Source organism: Nerophis lumbriciformis, linkage group LG37 (genome assembly GCF_033978685.3).
Source record: "Nerophis lumbriciformis linkage group LG37, RoL_Nlum_v2.1, whole genome shotgun sequence".
NCBI classification, from domain to species: Eukaryota; Metazoa; Chordata; class Actinopteri; order Syngnathiformes; family Syngnathidae; genus Nerophis; species Nerophis lumbriciformis.
In genome coordinates, this window is record NC_084584.2 from 4638797 (window position 1) to 4662058 (window position 23262).

Genomic DNA, 23262 nt, shown 5'->3' on the forward strand with positions numbered 1-23262 from the left:
TGTGTATATATATGTGTATGCATGTGTATATATATATAGATGTGAAGTGAATTATATTTATATAGCGCTTTTCTCTAGTGACTCAAAGCGCTTTACATAGTGAAACCCAATGTCTAAGTTACATTTAAAGCAGTGTGGGTAGCACTGGGAGCAGGTGGGTAAAGTGTCTTGCCCAAGGACACAACGGCAGTGACTAGGATGGCGAAAGCGGGAATCAAACCTGGAACCCTCAAGTTGCTGGCACGGCCGCTCTACCAACCGAGCTATACCGCCCGTGTATATACATATATGTGTATATACGTATATGTATGTATGTATATATATATGTGTATGTATATATATATATATATGAAAAAAACTGCGACTTAGTCGCAGTTTTTTTCATAGTTTGGCCGGGCTCCAGTGCGATTTATATATGTTTTTTTCCTTCTTTATTATGCATTTTCGGCAGGTGCGACTTATACTCCGGTGCGACTTATACTCCGAAAAATACGATGTATATATATATATATATATATATATATATATATATATATATACGGTATATGAAAAAAGTAGCGGCTTGCAGTCCGGAATTTACAGTAAATAATTTTTATGTGCAGTTTTAATGCTCATGTGTTTTGTGTGTCTGTCGAACTGAAACAATACCAAAAATATTGTCATTGTAAGTTCATAACACTAACACAGACACTCGTAAACGTGTTAGCATATTAGCTAATGCTAACGACCTCAGCGTCATTGCGTTACGGTGGCACGGACAAATATGCACACTCCTGCAGACATCACACATCGGACGGTTTGGTAAGTACGAATAGTTTTAGTTACATTGAAAAACTTACAAACGTTGCTTGGAGTGATGAATGAAGAACCCATACGAGGAGAAACGCTATGGACGGCCAGAAGACTGAACGGCACTACTGGACGAACACTGCAGTGCCTGTAGTGAGCAAACTCGTCTAAAAGATGGCGCCATAGCACAAACAATAACACACCTTCTCAGTGTTTTTGGGAAACTATTCATAACTATCTATAAATTAGCCGCACGGTCTTATGAGCCGCAGTGTTCAAAGTGTAGGAAAAAATTAGCAGCTTATAGTCCGGAATTTAGGGTAAGTCAATTTTAGGTGCAGTTTGGATGCTCATGTGTTTTGTGTGTGTGTGTGTTTGTGTAGAACCTGAACAAGCAAGCGTACGACCTGGCCAAGGCCCTGCTGAAGAGGACGGCTCAGGCTATCGAACCTTACATCACCAACGTAAGCATGTGGTCCGGCCTGTGGTCCGGCCTGTGGTCTTGCTAACAGTCTGCACCTCGGTGCTCAGTTCTTCAACCAGGTGCTGATGCTGGGCAAGACGTCGGTCAGCGACCTGTCTGAGCACGTGTTCGACCTCATCCTGGAGCTCTACAACATCGACTGTCACCTGCTGCTGTCCGTGCTGCCCCAGCTGGAGTTCAAGCTCAAGGTCCACCACTTTTCCCTGTCACCACCTCGTAGCACTTCTCAATACCCAATACGCTACTTTTTTTTTTTTTGGCATCGCCAGTCCTAACGGGCGTTGATCTACGTAAAATTCAACGGTGCCATGTTTACACTGCATGGGTTGCGTGTGACGCCATTGAAGTTTGGCTGCTTTTTGCACTCCATCAGCACTGAGAGCGAACTCAACCAAACTACCTCTGGGTAATTTTGCAATTTTCAATGCCGACAAAGAAATTGGCTCAAACGCTGCGACGTAAGTTAAGTAAGGCTCGGCTTTTTCAAAAATGTGATGCCAATATACATTAGCATTGCTGTTGACATGCTATTGATTAGCATTAGCGATTCTACATGGCGATTTCAATACCTCCAAATTTGGCTTACAGTTCATAGAATCTAATATATAGAAACCAGTGGTAAGTTTTCTTGCATTTTTGCAGAATTTGTATGTAGGAAATGTCTTCCAAAGCATCTTTAAAAATGGTAAAAATCTCTTCAACTTCAGGGGCCGATGCCCCCCAAAATCCCGAAAGGGCCCCCTTGAACCCAGGTTGATATTGTTCAACTCCTCCCTTCTTTGTTTTACCTCATTGGGATCCCTGCTTTATGTCATACTTGCATACTCAGCTCATTTTAAATGTCATTTTATTATCACAAACAATGTTTATCAACACGCACAAAAGTACCAAACGCTGAGTACCGGTATCGATTCCCAGATACCGGGAATTGGTACCGCATCACTTCAGATGTGACTGGTACTCATCCCTCAATGTAAGGCTCAGCTTTTTTTCAAAAATTAGCTAGCTTGATGCTAATATACACTGCCATTGCTGTTCACATGCTACTGATTAGCATTAGCAATTCTACATGGCGATTTCAATACCTCCAAATTTGGCTTACAGTTCATAGAATCTAATAGATAGAAACCATTGGTAAGTTTTATTGCATTTTTGCAGAATTTGTATGTAGGAAATGTCTTCCAAAGCATCTTTAAAAATGGTAAAAATCTCTTCAACTTCAGGGGCCGATGCCCCCCAAAATCCCAAAAGGGTCCCCTTGCACCCAGGTTGATATTTTTCAACTCCTCCCTTCTTTGTTTTACCTCATTGGGATCCCTGCTTTATGTCATACTTGCATACTCAGCTCATTCTAAATGTCATTTTATTATCACAAACAATGTTTATTAACACGCACAAAAGTACCAAACGCTGAGTACCGGTATCGATTCCCAGATACCGGGAATTTGTACCGCATCGCTTCAGATGTGACTGGTACTCATCCCTCAATGTAAGGCTCAGCTTTTTTCAAAAATTAGCTAGCTTGATGCTAATATACACTGCCATTGCTGTTCACATGCTACTGATTAGCATTAGCAATTTTACATGGCGATTTCAATACCTCCAAATTTGGCTTAAAGTTCATAGAATCTAATACAGAGAAACCTTTGGTACGTTTTCTTGCATTTTTGCAGAATTTGTATGTAGGAAATGTCTTCCAAAGCATCTTTAAAAATGGTAAAAATCTCTTCAACTTCAGGGGCCGATGCCCCCCAAAATCCCGAAAGGGTCCCCTTGCACCCAGGTTGATATTTTTCAACTCCTCCCTTCTTTGTTTTACCTCATTGGGAGCCCTGCTTAATGTCATACTTGCATACTCAGCTCATTTTAAATTTAGTTTTATTATCACAAACAATGTTTATTAACACGCACAAAAGTACCAAACGCTGAGTACCGGTATCGATTCACAGATACCGGGAATTGGTACCGCATCGCTTCAGATGTGACTGGTACTCTTCCCTCAATGTAAGACTCAGCTTTTTTTTAAAAATGAGCTACCTTGATGGTAATATACACTGCCATTGCTGTTCACATGCTACTGATTAGCATTAGCAATTTTACATGGCGATTTCAATACTTCCAAATTTGGCTTAAAGTTCATAGAATCTAATACAGAGAAACCTTTGGTACGTTTTCTTGCATTTTTGCAGAATTTGTATGTAGGAAATGTCTTCCAAAGCATCTTTAAAAATGGTAAAAATCTCTTCAACTTCAGGGGCCGATGCCCCCCAAAATCCCGAAAGGGCCCCCTTGAACCCAGGTTGATATTGTTCAACTCCTCCCTTCTTTGTTTTACCTCATTGGGAGCCCTGCTTAATGTCATACTTGCATACTCAGCTCATTTTAAATGTCATTTTATTATCACAAACAATGTTTATTAACACGCACAAAAGTACCAAACGCTGAGTACCGGTATCGATTCCCAGATACCGGGAATTGGTACCGCATCGCTTCAGATGTGACTGGCACTCATCCCTCAATGTAAAGCTCAGCTTTTTTTCAAAAATGAGATAGCTTGATGCTAATATACACTGCCATTGCTGTTCACATGCTACTGATTAGCATTAGCAATTTTACATGGCGATTTCAATACATCCAAATTTGGCTTAAAGTTCATAGAATCTAATACGGAGAAACCTTTGGTTCGTTTTCTTGCATTTTTGCAGAATTTGTATGTATGAAATGTCTTCCAAAGCATCTTTAAAAATGGTAAAAATCTCTTCAACTTCAGGGGCCGATGCCCCCCAAAATCCCGAAAGGGCCCCCTTGAACCCAGGTTGATATTTTTCAACTCCTCCCTTCTTTGTTTTACCTCATTGGGATCCCTGCTTAATGTCATACTTGCATACTCAGCTCATTTTAAATGTCATTTTATTATCACAAACAATGTTTATTAACACGCACAAAAGTACCAAACGCTGAGTACCGGTATCGATTCCCAGATACCGGGAATTGGTACCGCATCGCTTCAGATGTGACTGGTACTCATCCCTCAATGTAAGGCTCAGCTTTTTTTCAAAAATGAGCTAGCTTGATGCTAATATACACTGCCATTGCTGTTCACATGCTACTGATTAGCATTAGCAATTTTACATGGCGATTTCAATACCTCCACATTTGGCTTAAAGTTCATAGAATCTAATACAGAGAAACCTTTGGTACGTTTTCTTGCATTTTTGCAGAATTTGTATGTAGGAAATGTCTTCCAAAGCATCTTTAAAAATGGTAAAAATCTCTTCAACTTCAGGGGCCAATGCCCCCCAAAATCCCGAAAGGGCCCCCTTGCACCCAGGTTGATATTTTTCAACTCCTCCCTTCTTTGTTTTACCTCATTGGGATCCCTGCTTTATGTCATACTTGCATACTCAGCTCATTTTAAATGTCATTTTATTATCACAAACAATGTTTATTAACACGCACAAAAGTACCAAACGCTGAGTACCGGTATCGATTCCCAGATACCGGGAATTGGTACCGCATCGCTTCAGATGTGACTGGTACTCATCCCTCAATGTAAGGCTCAGCTTTTTTTCAAAAATTAGCTAGCTTGATGCTAATATACACTGCCATTGCTGTTCACATGCTACTGATTAGCATTAGCAATTTTACATGGCGATTTCAATACCTCCAAATTTGGCTTAAAGTTCATAGAATCTAATACAGAGAAACCTTTGGTACGTTTTCTTGCATTTTTGCAGAATTTGTATGTATGAAATGTCTTCCAAAGCATCTTTAAAAATGGTAAAAATCTCTTCAACTTCAGGGGCCGATGCCCCCCAAAATCCCGAAAGGGCCCCCTTGAACCCAGGTTGATATTGTTCAACTCCTCCCTTCTTTGATTTACCTCATTGGGATCCCTGCTTTATGTCATACTTGCATACTCAGCTCATTTTAAATGTCATTTTATTATCACAAACAATGTTTATTAACACGCACAAAAGTACCAAACGCTGAGTACCGGTATCGATTCACAGATACCGGGAATTGGTACCGCATCGCTTCAGATGTGACTGGTACTCATCCCTCAATGTAAGGCTCAGCTTTTTTTCAAAAATGAGCAAGGTTGATGCTAATATACACTGCCATTGCTGTTCACATGCTACTGATTAGCATTAGCAATTTTACATGGCGATTTCAATACCTCCAAATTTGGCTTAAAGTTCATAGAATCTAATAGAGAGAAATCTTTGGTACATTTTCTTGCATTTTTGCAGAATTTGTATGTAGGAAATGTCTTCCAAAGCATCTTTAAAAATGGTAAAAATCTCTTCAACTTCAGGGGCCGATGCCCCCCAAAATCCCGAAAGGGCCCCCTTGAACCCAGGTTGATATTGTTCAACTCCTCCTTTCTTTGTTTTACCTCATTGGGATCCCTGCTTAATGTCATACTTGCATACTCAGCTCATTTTAAATTTTATTATATTATCAAAAATAATGTTTATTAACACACGCAAAAGTACCAAACGCTGAGTACCGGTATCGATTCCCAGATACCGGGAATTGGTACCGCATCACTTCAGATGTGACTGGTACCCATCCTTAAATGTAAGGCTCAGCTTTTTCCAAAAATGAGCTAGCTTGATGCTAATATACATTGCCATTACTGTTCACATGCTACTGGTTAGCATTAGCAATTCTACATGGCGAGTTCGATGACTCCAAATTTGGCTTAAAGTTCATAGCATCTAATAGATAGAAACCATTGGTAAGTTTTTTTGCAGAATTTGTATGTAGGACATGTCTTCCAAAGCATCTTAAAAATGGTAACATCTCTTCAAGTCAAAGCCAAAAAGGGCCCCCTTGAATCCTGGTTGATATATTTCAATTCCTCTTTATTTTTTTGGGCTCTACTTTTTCCATAAATGAGCTACGATGCTAACATACATTGGCGTTGCTGTCGACGTGCTACTGATTAGCATTAGCAATTTTACATGGCGATTTCAATGACTCCAAATTTGGCTTAAAGTTCATAGCATCTAATAGATAGAAACCATTGGTAAGTTTTTTTGCAGAATTTGTATGTAGGACATGTCTTCCAAAGCATCTTAAAAATGGTAACATCTCTTCAAGTCAAAGCCAAAAAGGGCCCCCTTGAATCCTGGTTGATATATTTCAATTCCTCTTTATTTTTTTGGGCTCTACTTTTTCCATAAATGAGCTACGATGCTAACATACATCGACGTGCTACTGATTAGCATTAGCAATTTTACATGGCGATTTTCATGACTCCAAATTTGGCTTAAAGTTCATAGCATCTAATAGATAGATACCATTGGTAAGTTTTCTTGCATTTTTACATAGTTTTATGTAGGAAAATTTTTCCAAAGCATCTTAGAAATGGTCTAATCTCCATCCCATCTATCCATTTTCTACCGCTTGTCCCTTTTGGGGTGACGGGGGGTCACTGGAGCCTATCTCAGCTGCATTCGGGCGGAAGGCGGGGTACACCCTGGACAAGTCGCCACCTCATCACAGGGCTGGTCTAATCTCTTCAAGTCAAAACCAAAAAGGGCCCCCTTGAACCCCGGTTGGGCTCTGCTTTTCCATAAATGAGCTACGAAGCTAACATACATTGGCGTTGCTGTCGACGTGCTACTGATTAGCATCAGCAATTTTACATGGCGATTTCAACACATCTAAATTAGTTGATGAAAACCACAACTAAGAAGCACGTTACAATCAACCAGCTGGCGCATAATTCTGGTATCCATTCCCATGTCCCGGGACTAGGTACCGTATCAGTGGAAATGTGAACGGTACCTGTCCCGAACTACTATGCTGCACTTGTTTACAGCTCTCGGAGTCCCATGAAAGGGAGAAAGCAGCGAGTCAGCATTAAGTAATGTTGTAAAAAACTGAAAATGGTCGTCCTCTCTTCAAAAATAACCTCTCTCTTCACCTCCCTGCAGAGTAACGACAATGACGAGAGGCTGCAGGTGGTCAAGCTGCTGGCCAAGATGTTCGGGGCCAAGGACTCGGAGTTGGCGGCGCAGAATAAACCTCTGTGGCAGTGCTACCTGGGCAGGTAGGTGCGATTCCACGTGGATTTGAGCGATACCTCCGGGTACGAGTTTCACCGCTTCAAAAAGTTGTCGCAAAAACGGTAACACGCCTTTTTAAAATGAAAAACAAACTCTCAGATATGAAACATCCATCCATCCATTTTCTACCGCTTGTCCCTTTCGGGGTCGCGGGGGGTGCTGGAGCCTATCTCAGCTGCATTCGGGCGGAAGGCGGTGTACACCCTGGACAAGTCGCCAACACAGATAGACAGACAACATTCTCTTATTATTATAATCAAATGACAGCAGTCATTTCCATGAGGTTATTTTCTAATATAAGTGTTTAGGCCCACTTACAATGACAATAACAACAAATATTTTTTTTTCATGAACTGTGTACTTGTATTGTTTGTCTGGGTGGAGGTCCTGCTTTGGAAATAGTTTGTACCCCTTTCAGACATTGCATTTAGTTCCCATTAAAACATTCACATGTTGCACAATGAGATGTAAGCAGGGGATCATGTGTACCGTATTTTCCGCACCATAAGGCGCCCTGGGTTATAAGCCGCGCCTTCAATGAACGGCATATTTCAAAACTTTGTCCACCTATAAGCCGCCCCGTGTTGTAAGCCGCATCTAACTGCGCTAAAGGAATGTCAAAAAAAACAGTCATATAGGTCAGGCAAACTTTAATAATATATTAAAACCAGCGTGATGTGGGCGCGCATGGAATCGTATATCAACATGGACAGAGCTGCGTGAAAAAAGCCACCCGGCCTCTTCGCGTAAACTTAAACTTACCTTAACCACTCGCTCATCTTTTCTTCATCCATCCCTTCGAGTTAGCTTTTATGATGACGCCGGCTGGAAAGGTCTCTTTTGGCAAGGTCTTCCTTTTGAATATCACCATGGGTGGAAGTTAGCATGGCAAGCTAGAACCACAGTGAAGGATGACTTCTCATTCCCTGTGGTGCGAATATTCACCGTACGTGCTCCCGTTGTATCCACAGTGCGGTTCACAGGAATATCAGTTGCTGTGAAATAGTAATCCGTGTGCGGATGGAGAGATTGCGTCTTTTCATGAACCGGATCTCTGTCGCTTAGTAGGAGCCATTTTGTGGTCTTTACAGATGTAAACACACAAAGGAAATGAAACGTACGGTAATATCCGCACGCTTTTTCTTCTTCTACGCGGGCGGGTGGTTGCTTACAGTAGAAGAAGAAGCGCTTCCTGTTCTATGGGGGCGGGTGCTTACCTTGGCGGTTGCTTGCGTAGAAGAAGAAGCTTTTCCAGTTCTACCGGGAAAAAAGATGTCGGCTGTTTACCGTAGTTACGAGACCGAAACTTTATGAAAATGAATCTTAATATTTATCCATATATAAAGCGCACCGGGTTATAAGGCGCACTGTCAGCTTTTGAGAAAAGTTGTGGTTTTTAGGTGCGCCTTATAGTGCGGAAAATACGGTACATTCCTGCAACTTCCTGTTTGTAAAAAATATATTTACAGCATTTCATGATTAATATTTATAAATTAAGATTCCTAATAAATGACACTAGAATAAGCACACATTTGATTGGTAAATCATAGTGTAACGACCGGGAATGACACTTTATGTGTGGTGTTGGAGTTGTCCGACTTTTTGTGCGGCTGTAAACGCATCACTGGCTAAGTGCCATATGTGCATGTGTTGGCGCAAGTGAGAAAGAGCGAGCGGCTGCTGTTGATATAACAAAGTTGCTTTTGGTCTAGTTTGTACTGCAGAAAATGACCACTTTTGATAGATATCATTTTTTTTACTAATGTTTTGGTGATGTGTTTATGGCCGACAATAAAGAGTTTTGCTCAGTAAAGTGATGGATGGAATTCATGTCCTCAAAGCGTCTCGACAGACGTTACAATATTTGAACATTGTTTGAAAAAACAAGACAATAAAATGTCGTTCTAACAGCTACAGTAGCTTTTTGAAGTCATGTAGTAATAATAATAATGTACATTTAGGCCTGAGTAAATGTGATTTGTGATCTTCTGCTGTCTTCTGAAGGTTCAATGACATCCACGTGCCCATCAGACTGGAGTGTGTCAAGTTTGCCAGCCATTGTCTGATGAACCATCCTGACCTGGCCAAAGACCTGACAGGTGCTCCATGTGCACATGACACCATCTTGTATAATGTCCTGAAGGGATCTAAGAATACATGTTTTATATAAGATTGTGTATTTGCATGTCGACACAGTTACTCATATCTCTTCATCAACAACATCTCTTGATTGGCATATTAGTAAAAACCGGAATGTTTGGGTTAAAGTAGCAGTTGAGTGAAAAACAAGTTGAATTAGTTGTGTTTGATTGTAGAGTTGTGTTTTGATTGTTAGAGCTCAAAGTAAAGCCGCTGCTCCTCCACATGGAGAGGAGCCAGATGAGGTGGTTCGGGCATCTGGTCAGGATGCCACCCGAACGCCTCCCCAGGGAGGTGTTTAGGGCACGTCCGACCGGTAGGAGGCCACGGGGAAGACCCAGGACACGTTGGGAAGACTATGTCTCCCGGCTGGCCTGGGAACGCCTCGGGATCCCCCGGGAGGAGCTGGACGAAGTGGCTGGGGACTCCCTGCTTAGGCTGCTGCCCCCACGACCCGACCTCGGTCGGTTAAGCGGAAGAAGATGGATGGATGATTGTATCCATTAGACCAGGGGTCGGCAACCTTTACCACTCAAAGAGCCATTTTGACCCGTTTCCACAAATTAAAGAAAACAATGGGAGCCACAAAACTCTTTTGAAATTTAAAATGAAATAACACTACATACAAAGTTTTTTTTTTTGCTTTGTGCTATGTATAAACCAGGGGTCTCAGACACGCGGCCCGCACCTTAATATGGAAATGTAATGTTAGTGCGGCCCGCAAGTTTTATATGAAGGGCACTTGACAGCGTCACACTTGTCAACCCTCCCGATTTTTCCGGTAGACTCCCGAATTTCAGGGAAACTATTCTCTCGAATGTATGCTGATTTTCACCCAAACAACAATAATAAGGGCGTGCCGTGATGTCACTACCTTTAGCGCCCTCTACGGCTTGAACAAACAGCTTGCCAGCCCAGTTACGTGTTATATGAGGCTTCTGCAGACACACATAAGTGAATGCAACGCATACTTGGTTAACAGCCATACAGATCACACTGAGGGTGGAGATATAAACAACTTTAACACTCTTACTAATATGCGCCACACTGTGAACCCACACCAAACAAGAATGACAAACACATTTCGGGAGAACATCCGCACCGTAACACAACATAACAAATACCCAGAATCCCATGCATCCCTAACTCTTCCGGGCTACTTTATACACCCCCGCTACCACCAAAGCCCGCCACCCCAACCCTGCCCCCCCACACATCAACAACATCCCCCCATCCCCCGTGCGTAGATTGAGGTGGGCGGGGTTTGGTGGTAGCAGGGTGTGTAATGTAGCCCGGAAGAGTTAGGGATGCATGGGATTCTGGGTATTTGTTCTGTTGTGTTACGGTGTGGAAGTTCTCCCGAAATGTGTTTGTCATTCTTGTTTGGTGTGGGTTCACAGTGTGGCGCATATTAGTAAGAGTGTTATAGTTGTTTATACGGCCACCGTCAGTGTGATCTGTATGGCTGTTGAACAAGTATGCCTTGCTGTCACTTAGTGCGTGAGCAGACGCCGCATACAAAATGTGACTGGGCCGGCACGCTGTTTCTTAGGTGAAAAAGCGGACGCGACAACAGGTTGTAGAGGACGCAAAATGCAGTGCCATCACGGCACGCCCTCAATTTTGTTGTCCGGGTGAAAATCGGAGAATGTTTGCCCTGGGAGAGGCAGTGAAATCCGGAAGTCTCCCGGAAAAATCGGGAGGGATTGCAAGAATGCAGCTGAGCCGCATCAGAGTGGTCAAAGAGCCGCATGCGGCTCCGGAGCCGCGGGTTGCCGACCCCTGCATTAGACCATGTCCAAGTTGCATAGTATGTGAAAATGCATCACAAAATGCCACAAATTATGAACATTTCGCTCCTAATATCTTTGGCTATTTCCGGAGATTGACATCACCGTAGTAACGCTTCTGCACTCTGACCGTATTATTAGATCAGTCATACTGGAAATACACAAACAATAGATGGATGTAGGGTTGTCCCCATACCAGTATTTTGGTACCGGTACACTGCAAAAAGTGAGTGTTCAAAAACAAGAAAGAAAAAAAATGAGGGGTATTTTATTTGAACTAAGCAAAATGATCTGACAATAGAACAAGAAGATTTGGCTTGTCAAGACTTTCCAAAACAAGTAAAATGAGCTAATCTCTATGAACCCAAAAATAGCTTAAAATAAGTATATTCTCACTAATAAGTGCACTTTTCTTGGTAGAAAAAAAAGAGACCTTTTTGCTCAATATGTTGAAAAATATTCTTAAATGAAGTAAATGCTAGTGCCATTATCTTGACTTAATGATATGCGCTCGGCATTATGATTTTTTTTTCATGCTTGAAGTAAGAAATGGTTACTTTAAAAAAGTAGTTTTATACTTGTGAGTGTTGATGACACAGCTTTGCATCAGTTGATATTCTAGTTTTAACTCAATATAGGTAGGTCATCAAATCTCAGCAACAAGCTGTAATATCTTACTGAGATCATTTAGGACCAAAACACTTAAAACAAGTAAAACACTCGAACATAAAATCTGCTTAGTGAGAAGAATTATCTTATCAGACAGAAAATAAGCAAATATCACCTTTATTTGACATATTTCATCTTACTTAGATTTCAGTTTTTGCAGTGCACCAAAATGGGTTTTGATACTTTTCTAAATAAAGGGCACCACAAAAAATGTCATAATTGTCTTTATTTGAACAACAAATGTTAGGGTGCATGAAACATATGTTTATTGTTGTCATTTAGTCCTTAAATAAAATAGTGAACATACTAGACAACTTGTCTTTTAGTAGTAAGTAAACAAACAAAGACTCCTAATTAGTCTGCAGTAGCATATTGTGTCATTTATACACCTATTATTTTGTACACATTATTTATTTCGATACCTTTTGATACTTTTCTAAATAACAAAAACACAAAAAATGTCATTATTGTCTTTATTTGAACAAAAAATCTTAGGGTACATGAAACATATGTTTATTATTGTAATTTAGTCCTTAAATAAAATAGTGAACATACTAGACAACTTGTCTTTTAGTAGTAAGTAAACAAACAAAGACTCCTAATTAGTCTGCAGTAACATATTGTCTCATTTATACACCTATTATTTTGTACACATGATTTATTTCGATATCTTTTGATACTTTTCTAAATAACAAAAACACAAAAATTGTCATTATTGTCTTTATTTTAACAAAAAATCTTAGGGTACATGAAACATATGTTTATTATTGTCATTTAGTGCTTAAATAAAATAGTGAACATACTAGACAACTTGTCTTTTAGTAGTAAGTAAACAAACAAAGACTCCTAATTAGTCTGCTGATGTATGCAGTAACATATTGTGTCATTTATGCACCTATTATTTTGTACACATGATTTATTTCGATACCTTTTGATACTTTTCTAAATAACAAAAACACAAAAATTGTCATTATTGTCTTTATTTTAACAAAAAATCTTAGGGTACATGAAACATATGTTTATTATTGTCATTTAGTGCTTAAATAAAATAGTGAACATACTAGACAACTTGTCTTTTAGTAGTAAGTAAACAAACAAAGACTCCTAATTAGTCTGCAGTAACATATTGTGTCATTTATACACCTATTATTTTGTACACATTATAAAGGACAAACTGTAAACATTTATTATTAATCTACTTGTTCATTTACTGTTAATGTTTGCTTATTTTCTGTTTGAACATGTTCTATCTACACTTCTGTTAAAATGTAATAATCACTTATTCTTCTCTTTGATACTTTACATTAGTTTTGGATGATACCACACATTTAGGTATCGATCTGATCTCTTGTTAGCGGTGACGCCGGTGCGCTATTGTATCTTCCTACGGTGTGTAGTGAAGCATCTTTAGCTATTCCTCGTCCTCCAGTGATAATGCTACTTGAGGAAGCCAAAACACTGCCGATTGCGGATGGACATTAGCCGCTAACTAGCTGGCCATGTCTTAAAGTGTTATAACTTCACCTTTATCTTTACTTTTTACACCAAAATGTGTCCATTCTCCATTTTCTGTCTACACACTGTATCTGTTTGTAAGTACTCTGTGTGTGTGCGCTGCCGAACATGCTGCTTTGCTCGTAAACCAGCAATGTCATGATGTGACGCCGACGCGCCGTCATGCTTGTAAAAAAATAATAATAATATGGCGAACCGGTACTTTACGAAACAGAGTATAGTACCATTTTTGATTCATTAGTACCGCAATACTATACTAGTACCGGTATACCGTACAACCTTAGACAGATGTGCTGTCTGTCTATCATTCACAATCCCTATACATGTACAAGTAGTAAGTCAAAAATGTAAGGTTCCAGACCATCATTTGTCCCAAATTAATCGTTATTGGCTCCCACAAAGTGCATGATTTGCATTGTTGTTACTAGGGAAGGGATCCGCGGTTCCTACTTCTACGTCACATGACTAGCCAGCTCATTATCTCTCATACTGTTTTCATCATATCCATTTACTCGCAAACTTTGTAAGTCTCTCGTTGTCATAAATCTAATGTATATGATAATAGAGTCAATATAGAGGCAACTTGTTTTCCCACTCCACTGGTACTTTAAGGCTCGTAAAGGCAGTAATACAGCATCAATCACAAACCAAGCCCATTTGGAGAGTAACCTTTGACCAAATGCAATATAAATGTGTCATCTCCAGCATCTCAACAGTCCTTGTCTTCTCCCCTTCTTCCTCCGCAGAATACCTGCGGGTCAGGTCACACGACCCCGAGGAGGCCATCCGCCACGACGTCATCGTTTCCATCGTAACCGCCGCCAAGAAGGACCTGTCTCTCGTCAACGACGCCTTGCTCAACTTTGTGAAAGAGCGGACGCTGGACAAGAGAGTAAGAAAGACGTTTGTGTGTCAGCAGTAGGGAATGGTACTAAGCTCGGTACTTGTACTACCGAGTACTGATACATGTAAGGTCAAGGGGTACTATATTTCGTGACTCGGGCTTCAACGCTCGACGAGCAAATTCAAGTAATGTTGTAATTCTCCAAGAATGCCTGATAGAAAGTGCTTTTAAGTCCCCTAGCTAAATGCTAATTTACATAGGATATGCCATATACATGCTATTCACCTCCAAATGTATTAAAGGGGAACATTATCACAATTTCAGAAGGGTTAAAACCATTAAAAATCAGTTCCCAATGGCTTATTTTATTTTTCGAAGTTTTTTTCATAATTTTACCCATCCATCCATCCATTTTCTACCGCTTATTCCCTTTGGGGTCGCGGGGGGCGCTGGAGCCTATCTCAGCTACAATCGGGCGGAAGGCGGGGTACACCCTGGACAAGTCGCCACCTCATCGCAGGGCCAACACAGATAGACAGACAACATTCACACTCACATTCACACACTAGGGCCAATTTAGTGTTGCCAATCAACCTATGGCATCTATTAAACAAGACAAGAAGTAAAGAATTAAACAGAGACAGGATTAAATTTGTCTCAATTGTACAGTCTCCCAGCACGCTCTGGCGAAAGATTGTACTTTTATTTGGACTTTCCCTGATTACGTGGCAACAGCTGTTTCTAAGGGACGGGGGTCGTAAACAGCCATCACCTTTGGTTACAGAGCAGTTCAAATAAAAGTTCGTAAAACGGTTCAAAGAAAAGGTCCCTATAGGAGAGTCAGGTCCTGCTTCCTCTTCGCTTTGTAGATTTCGGGTCAAGACAATATCTTTCTGTTGATTACAATACATGAAAGAAACAGAACAGCTTCATGTTGCTTCCCATCCCACACAGTGGAGTTTTTCAAGCCTTCTTCTTGGTAGGTTCAAAGACCGCTTTCGTCTTCTCGCTCATTGAAACACAAAGTTTTGTGATAACTTAGATACAATTATTCTGACAGATTTATTAATGCCTTTTGACATCATCACGCAATATCCCTAAAAAACCTTCAAAGTGCCTGATTTTAACCATCGTTATATACACCCGTCCATTTTCCTGTGACGTCACATAATGATGCCAATACAAACAAACATGGCGGAAAGAACAGCAAGGAATAGCGACATTAGCTCGGATTCAGACTCGGATTTCAGCGGCTTATGCAAGCGAAACCGACGAAAATGACACGACAGCCAGCGACACGGGAGAAAGCGAGGACGAATTCGGCGATCGCCTTCTAACCAAAGATTGGTATGTGTTTGTTTGGCATTAAAGGAAACTAACAACTATGAATTAGGTTTACAGCATATGAAATACATTTGGCAACAACATGCACTTTGAGAGTGCAGACAGCCCAATTCAGGCGCGCTAAGAACATATATTTTTCCACGATTTCAGCACTCAGGTTAACCGGAATGTACTCGAATGATTGAAAAAATAAATGTTTTTAAGCTAAATTATTGGTAAACACAGTTTATGTATAATAATTTACGTAAAACCGCCAGAGGTGGGTAGAGTAGCCAGAAATTGTACTCAAGTAAGAGTACTGTTACTTGAGAGATTTATTACCGTACTCAAGTAAAAGTAAGGAGTAGTCACCCAAATATTTACTTGAGTAAAAGTAAAAAGTATGTTGTGAAAAAACTACTCAAGTACTGAGTAACTGATGAGTAACATACACACACATATCATATATATATATATATCTATACATACACCCATATACAGTCAAGAAAATAAGTATTTGAACACCCTGCTATTTTGCAAGTTCTCCCACTTTGAAATCATGAAGGGGTCTGAAATTTTCACCGTAGGTGCATGTCCACTGTATGAGACATAACCTAAAAAGAAAAATTCAGAAATCACAATCTATGATTTTTTAACAATTTATTCGTGTGATACAGCTGAAAATAAGTATTTGAACACCTGTCTATCAGCTAGAATTCTGACCCTCAAAGACCTGTTAGTCCGCCTTGAAAAGTCCTCCTCCACTCCACTGTATAACCCTGAATCAAATGCACCTGTGTGAGGTCGCTACCTGCATAAATACACCTGTCCACCCCATACAATCAGTAAGACCCAAACATTCAGCATGGCTAAGACCAAAGAGCTGTCCAAAGACACCAGAGACAAAATTGTACAACTCCACAAGGATGGAAAGGGCTACGGAGAAATTGCCAAGCAGCTTGGTGAAAAAAGGTCCACTGTTGGAGCAATCATTAGAAAATGGAAGAAGCTAAACATGACGGTCAATCTCAATCGGAGTGGAGCCCCATGCAAGATATCACCTCGTGGGGTCTCAATGGTGCTAAGAAAGGTGAGGAATCAGCCCAGGACTACACGGCAGGACTTGTTCAATGACCTGAAAAGAGCTGGGACCACTGTTTCCATGGTCACTGTTGGTAATACACTAAGACGTCATGCTTTGAAATCATGCATGGCACGGAAGATTCCCCTGCTTGAACCCAGCACATGTTAAGGCCCGTCTTAAGTTTGACAATGACCATTTGGATTATCCAGAGGAGTCATGGGAGAAAGTTTTGTGGACAGATGAGACCAAAATTGACCTTTTTGGTCATAATTCCACTATGCGTGTTTGGAGGAAGAAGAATGATGCGTAGCATCCCAAGAACACCATCCCTACTGTGAAGCATGGGGGTGGTAGCATCATGCCTTGGGGGTGTTTTTCTGCTCATGGGACAGGACGACTGTACTGTATTAGGGAGAGGATGACTGCAGCCATGTATTGTGAGATTTTGGCCAAAAACCTCCTTCCCTCAGTCAGATCATTGAAGATGAGTCGTGGCTGGATCTTCCAACATGACAATGACCCAAAGCACACAGCCAGGAAAACCAAGAAGTGGCTTCGTAAGAACCATATCAAGGTTCTGGAGTGGCCTAGCCAGTCTTCAGACCTAAATCCAATTGAAAATCTTTGGAGGGAGCTGAAAGTCTGTGTTACTCAGCGGCAGCCCAGAAACCTGACTGATCTAGAGAAGATCTGTGTGGAGGAGTGGGCCAAAATCCCTCCTGCAGTCTGTGCAAACCTGGTGAAGAACTCCAGGAAACGTTTGAACTCTGTAATTGCGAACAAAGGCTACTCTACCAAATATTAATGTTGGTGTTCAAATACTTATTTTCAGCTGTATCACACAAATAAATTGTTAAAAAATCATAGATTGTGATTTCCGGATTTTTCTTTTTAGGTTATCTCTCATACAGTGGACATGCACCTGCCATGAAAATTTCAGACCCCTCCATGATTTCTAAGTGGGAGAACTTGCAAAATAGCAGGGTGTTCAAATACTTAATTTCTTGACTGTATATATATACACACACACATATATATATATATATATATATACACACACATTTATATATATATACATATATATATATATATATATATATATATATATACACATATATATATATATACAGTATATAATTTATATTTATTTATTTTGCCGTTTTTGTTTACATGTTAAAGGTGTTTTAATGAATATACATGCATGTTTAACACATATAGATTCCTTTCTTTCATGAAGACAAGAATATAAGTTGGTGTATTACCTGATTCTGATGACTTGCATTGATTGTAATCAGACAGTAGTGCTGATAGCGTCCACGTTTTCAAATGGAGGAGAAAAAAAGTTCCTCCTTTCTGTCTAATACCACATGAAAGTGGTTGGTTTTTGGCATCTTATTTGTCCAGCTTCCATATTCGTTTTTATACACTTTACAAGAAATACATTGGCGGCAAACTCCGTAGCTTGCTAGCTTGTTTGCGCTGGCTTTCGGAGACTCTTGTTTTGAAAGCGCAGGCGCGATGGAGCGGCACTTTTATTGTGAAGACCGGAACTGTGCAGTCAGTCTTTAGGCTTTTGACGGGATGTACGGTTGAAATAAAAAAGGGTCTTTTTTCCTTCACACTTTTGATTGATTGATTGAAACTTTTATTAGTAGATTGCACAGTACAGTATATATTCCGTACAATTGACCACTAAATGGTAACACCCCAATAAGTTTTTCAACTTGTTTAAGTCAGGTCATGTGACCGCCTGGCTCTGTTTGATTGGTCCAACGCCACCAGTGACTGCATCTGATTGGTGGAACGGAGTGAAACGTCACCAGTGACTGTATTTGTTGAAACGCAGGCACTATGACAGACCAAAACAAACAAAGCGTGCATTAACAGATCGATTAAAATTAGTAGCGAGTTGAATGTAGATAAAAGTAGCGGAGTAAAAGTAGCGTTTCTTCTCTATAAATATACCCAAGTAAAAGTAAAAGTATGTTGCATTAAAACTACTCTTAGAAGTACAATTTATCCCAAAAGTTACTCAAGTAGATGTAACGGAGTAAATGTAGCACGTTACTACCCACCTCTGAAAACCGCGAGTAATGAATAAAGTTTTCATCAATTAATATATTCTGTAGACATACCCTCATCCGCTCTCTTTTCCTGAAAGCTGATCTGTCCAGTTTTGGAGTTGATGTCAGCAGGCCAGGGAAGCTAGGGTTGATATTCTTCTCTTGATCGTCTTCGGTGGCATAAGGGACGGTGTGAGCCAAGACGTCCAGGGGGTTTAGCTCACTCGTCTGCAGGAACAAACTGCCGCCATTGCTTGCCGTCCTACCGAGGTCCTTTGTCCCTGAATAGCTCACACACTCCGGCAGATTCAATGGGGGTCTGGCGGCAGATTTCTTTGACTTTATCGTTGGAAATGCATCTGCTTTGAGTGTCGCAGGATATCCACACATTCTTGCCATCTCTGTCGTAGCATAGCTTTCGTCGGTAAAGTGTGCGGAACAAACGACTGACCATTTCGTCGGCTTTCCCCACACCCTCGTATTTTGAACAAATTTCGTCCAATTTCTTGCCACTTTCGCATCTTTGGGCCACTGGTGCAACGTGAATCCGTCCCTGTTCGTGTTGTTACACCCTCCGACAACACACCGACGAAAGTGAGAAAATGGCGGATTGCTTCCCGGATTGCTCCGAGAGCGAATATTAGAAAATTCGCCAAAATTCACCCATTTAGAGTTCGGAAATCGGTAAAAAAAATATGTGGTCTTTTTTCCGCAACATCAAGGTATATATTGACGCTTACATAGGTCTGGTGATAATGTTCCCCTTTAATGAACACTACAACTACCGTATTTTCCGCACCATAAGGCGCCCTGGGTTATAAGCCGCGCCTTCAATGAACGGCATATTTCAAAACTTTGTCCACCTATAAGCCGCCCCGTGTTATAAGCCGCATCTAACTGCGCTAAAGGAATGTCAAAAAAACAGTCAAATAGGTCAGTCAAACTTTAATAATATATTAAAACCAGCGTGATGTGGGCGCGCACGGAGTCGTATATCAACATGGACAGAGCTGCGTGAAAAAAGCCACCCGGCCTCTTCGCGTAAACTTAAACTTACCTTAACCACTCGCTCATCTTTTCTTCATCCATCCCTTCGAGTTAGCTTTTATGATGACGCCGGCTGGAAAGGTCTCTTTTGGCAAGGTCTTCCTTTTGAATATCACCATGGGTGGAAGTTTCATTAGCATGGCAAGCTAGAACCACAGTGAAGGATGACTTCTCATTCCCTGTGGTGCGAATATTCACCGTACGTGCTCCCGTTGTATCCACAGTGCGGTTCACAGGAATATCAGTTGCTGTGAAATAGTAATCCGTGTGCGGATGGAGAGATTGTGTCTTTTCATGAACCGGATCCCTGTCGCTTAGTAGGAGCCATTTTGTGGTCTTTACAGATGTAAACACACAAAGGAAATGAAACGTACCGGTACGGTAATATCCGCGCGCTTTTTCTTCTTCTACGCGGGCGGGTGGTTGCTTACAGTAGAAGAAGAAGCGCTTCCTGTTCTATGGGGGCGGGTGCTTACCTTGGCAGTTGCTTGCGTAGAAGAAGAAGCGCTTCCTGTTCTACGGGGAAAAAAGATGGCGGCTGTTTACCGTAGTTGCGAGATCGAAACTTTATGAAAATGAATCGTAATATTAATCCATATATAAAGCGCACCGGGTTATAAGGCGCACTGTCAGCTTTTGAGAAAATTTGTGGTTTTTAGGTGCGCCTTATAGTGCGGAAAATACGGTAGTTAATATTGTTAACAAGTTAAAGGTGTTTAAAGATAATACAAGCATGTTTAACACATAGTTAATATTAACAACTTAAAGGTGTTTAATGATAATACAAGCATGTTTAACACATAGTTAATATTGTTAACAAGTTAAAGGTGTTTAAAGATAATACAAGCATGTTTAACACATATAGATTCCTTTCTTTCATGAAGACAAGAATATAAGTTGGTGTATTACCTGATTGTGATGACTTGCATTGATTGGAATCAGACAGTGGTGCTAAAAACGTCCGCATTTTCGAATGGAGGAGAAAAAAAGTCCTCCTTTCTGTCCAATACCACATGAAAGTGGTTGGTTTTTAGCATCTTATTTGTCCAGCTTCCGTACTCCTTTGTATACACTTTACAAGAAATACATTGTCGGCAAACTCCGTAGCTTGTGCACGCCAGCTTTCTGAGACTCTTATTTTGTTAGCGTAACTGTGCAACTGTGCAGTCGGTCTTTGGAGTTTTGACGACAGGTACGGCGCCAGAGTCTGTTGAAATAAAGTGTTTCTCGCCTTCCAGTCGGTAATTTTAATGAGCTGGCAGCATCCAGCGTCATCTCAGAAGACCCTCGGGTGCCGTGAATGTCAATCAAGTGACGAAAGTGACGTCATAGTGAAGATTTATGATCGCTCATTTTTAGGACTATTTTTTTAATGCCTGGCTGGTGCGCGATTGACCGGTAGCTCGCGATCGACGTAATGAGCACCCCTGGGTTAGAGTGTCCGCCCTGAAATGGGTAGGTTGTGAGTTCAAACCCCGGCGGAGTCATACCAAAGAGTATAAAAATGGGAGCCATTACCTCCCTGCTTGGCACTCATCATCAAGGGTTGGAATTAGGGGTTGAATCACCAAAAATTATTCCTGGCCGCGGCCACCACTGCTGCTCACTGCTCCCCTCACCTCCCAGGGAGGATCAAGGAATTGGGTCAAATGCAGAGAACAAATTTGCCACACTTTGTGTGCGTGTGTGTGACAATCATTGGTAGTTTAACTTTATTTACAATGTTAACTATGAACCATAAAACACTGAATATTAACAACATATGAACATATTTACAGCTCCTCCATAGCTGTGTATCTTTTACAATCAAGCAAAACACAACAAAAATGTAACAGCAAAGGGTAATAAACACCTACACGTAAAAATCACTTTCTGACACTGATACCTTCTATAGTTCAGGACTTAGTCATTTAAAAACAGCACTGCACATCATAATGGCGGCAACAGTTTTGATGTTAAAGGTAAAAAAAAATGATGTAGAACATCCGGCGGGCTGGATTTTGCCCAGGTCTGGTTTAACTGGTCCGCTTTTGTCTTTTCTCGTCAGTGGCGTGTGCGCAAGGAGGCCATGATGGGCCTGGCGTCCATCTACAAGAAGTACTCCCTGCAGGGCGAAGGGGGGCGCGAGGCATCCAAGCAGATTTCGTGGATCAAAGATAAGCTGCTGCACATCTACTACCAGAACAGTATTGACGACAGGTAAACACCGGGAGGGAAGAAAGGTACGCATCTTCACTTCTTGACTGCTCCTCTTGGTTGTCCAGGCTACTGGTGGAGCGGGTCTTTGCCCAGTATATGGTTCCTCACAACCTGGAGACAGCAGAGAGGATGAAGTGTCTCTACTACCTCTATGCCACCTTGGACACAAACGCTGTCAAGTAAGTCAACCACCGTTTTGTGCTTCCTTAAACATAAGGCCAAAGATGTGTGAAGGAATATGTATTGTTATAATTTATACAGGGTTTCCACTTGATGTAACTTAGTTTTGTTTAGTCTTTATTTGAAGGGACCATGCACAGAAACATTAAGCTCAAAGACAGATATGCATACTTGCCAACCTTGAGACCTCCGATTTCGGGAGGTGGGGGTGGGGGGTGGGGGCGTGGTCGGGGGTGGGGCGGAGGGCGTGGTTAAGATATATATATATATATATATATTAGAGATGCGCGGATAGGCAATTATTTCATCCGCAACCGCATCAGAAAGTCGTCAACCATCCGCCATCCACCCGATGTAACATTTGATCAGAACCGCACCCGCCCGTTGTTATATATCTAATATAGACGATGCAAGGCATTAGTGAGGTTATAAAGCTTTTGCCTGTTAAAGAAAGGAGACTGATCCAATGCAGCACAGACATTCGCGTGCCACGCTGTCACGACCCAGACGCACACCAGTGCGCAATCATATGGGAGCCGCGCTGAGCGCACCTCCAAGCGCGTCTCGCTGCCGGCGACGGCCGGGTATGGGCCCGACGCACCAGCGCCATCCATTTTCAGGGCTAGTTGATTCGGCAGGTGGGTTGTTACACACTCCTTAGCGGGTTCCGACTTCCATGGCCACCGTCCTGCTGTCTATATCAACCAGGGTGAGCCCCACCCCTTTCGTGAGCGCACTGCGCGCGGAGTGACCCCTGTTACGCGTCCCCGGCAACAGGGGTGGCGGGCAGGTAAACTGCGCGGGCGGAGCGCGCGGAGTGACCCCTGTTACGAGCCCCCGGCCACGGGGGTGGCGGGCAGGTAAGCTGCTTACCTGCTGCGCGTGCTGCCGGCCACGGCGAAGGCGGACGAGGCGGGGTGTCGGTGCGGTGGGCGCGGTGGTGACCCTGGACGTGCGTCGGGCCCTTCTCGCGGATCGCCTCAGCTACGGCTCCCGGTGGGGCCCTCTCGGGGGAAGGGGCCTCGGTCCCGGACCCCGGCGAGGCGTCCCTTCTCC

At 41.7% G+C, this 23262-nt stretch overlaps 1 protein-coding gene across 2 annotated transcripts in view; it reads left to right on the plus strand.

The window, feature by feature from the left end:
* pds5b (PDS5 cohesin associated factor B) overlaps positions 1-23262 on the plus strand; it is a 93814-nt gene that overhangs the window by 27272 nt on the left and 43280 nt on the right. For both annotated transcript variants that reach the window (XM_061931594.2, XM_061931595.2), the window contains exons 7-13: positions 1173-1253; positions 1321-1461; positions 7222-7337; positions 9358-9452; positions 14213-14358; positions 21875-22026; positions 22092-22205. In XM_061931594.2, the coding sequence (XP_061787578.2) occupies positions 1173-1253; positions 1321-1461; positions 7222-7337; positions 9358-9452; positions 14213-14358; positions 21875-22026; positions 22092-22205 (845 nt within the window). The remainder of the gene's footprint in view (positions 1-1172; positions 1254-1320; positions 1462-7221; positions 7338-9357; positions 9453-14212; positions 14359-21874; positions 22027-22091; positions 22206-23262) is intronic.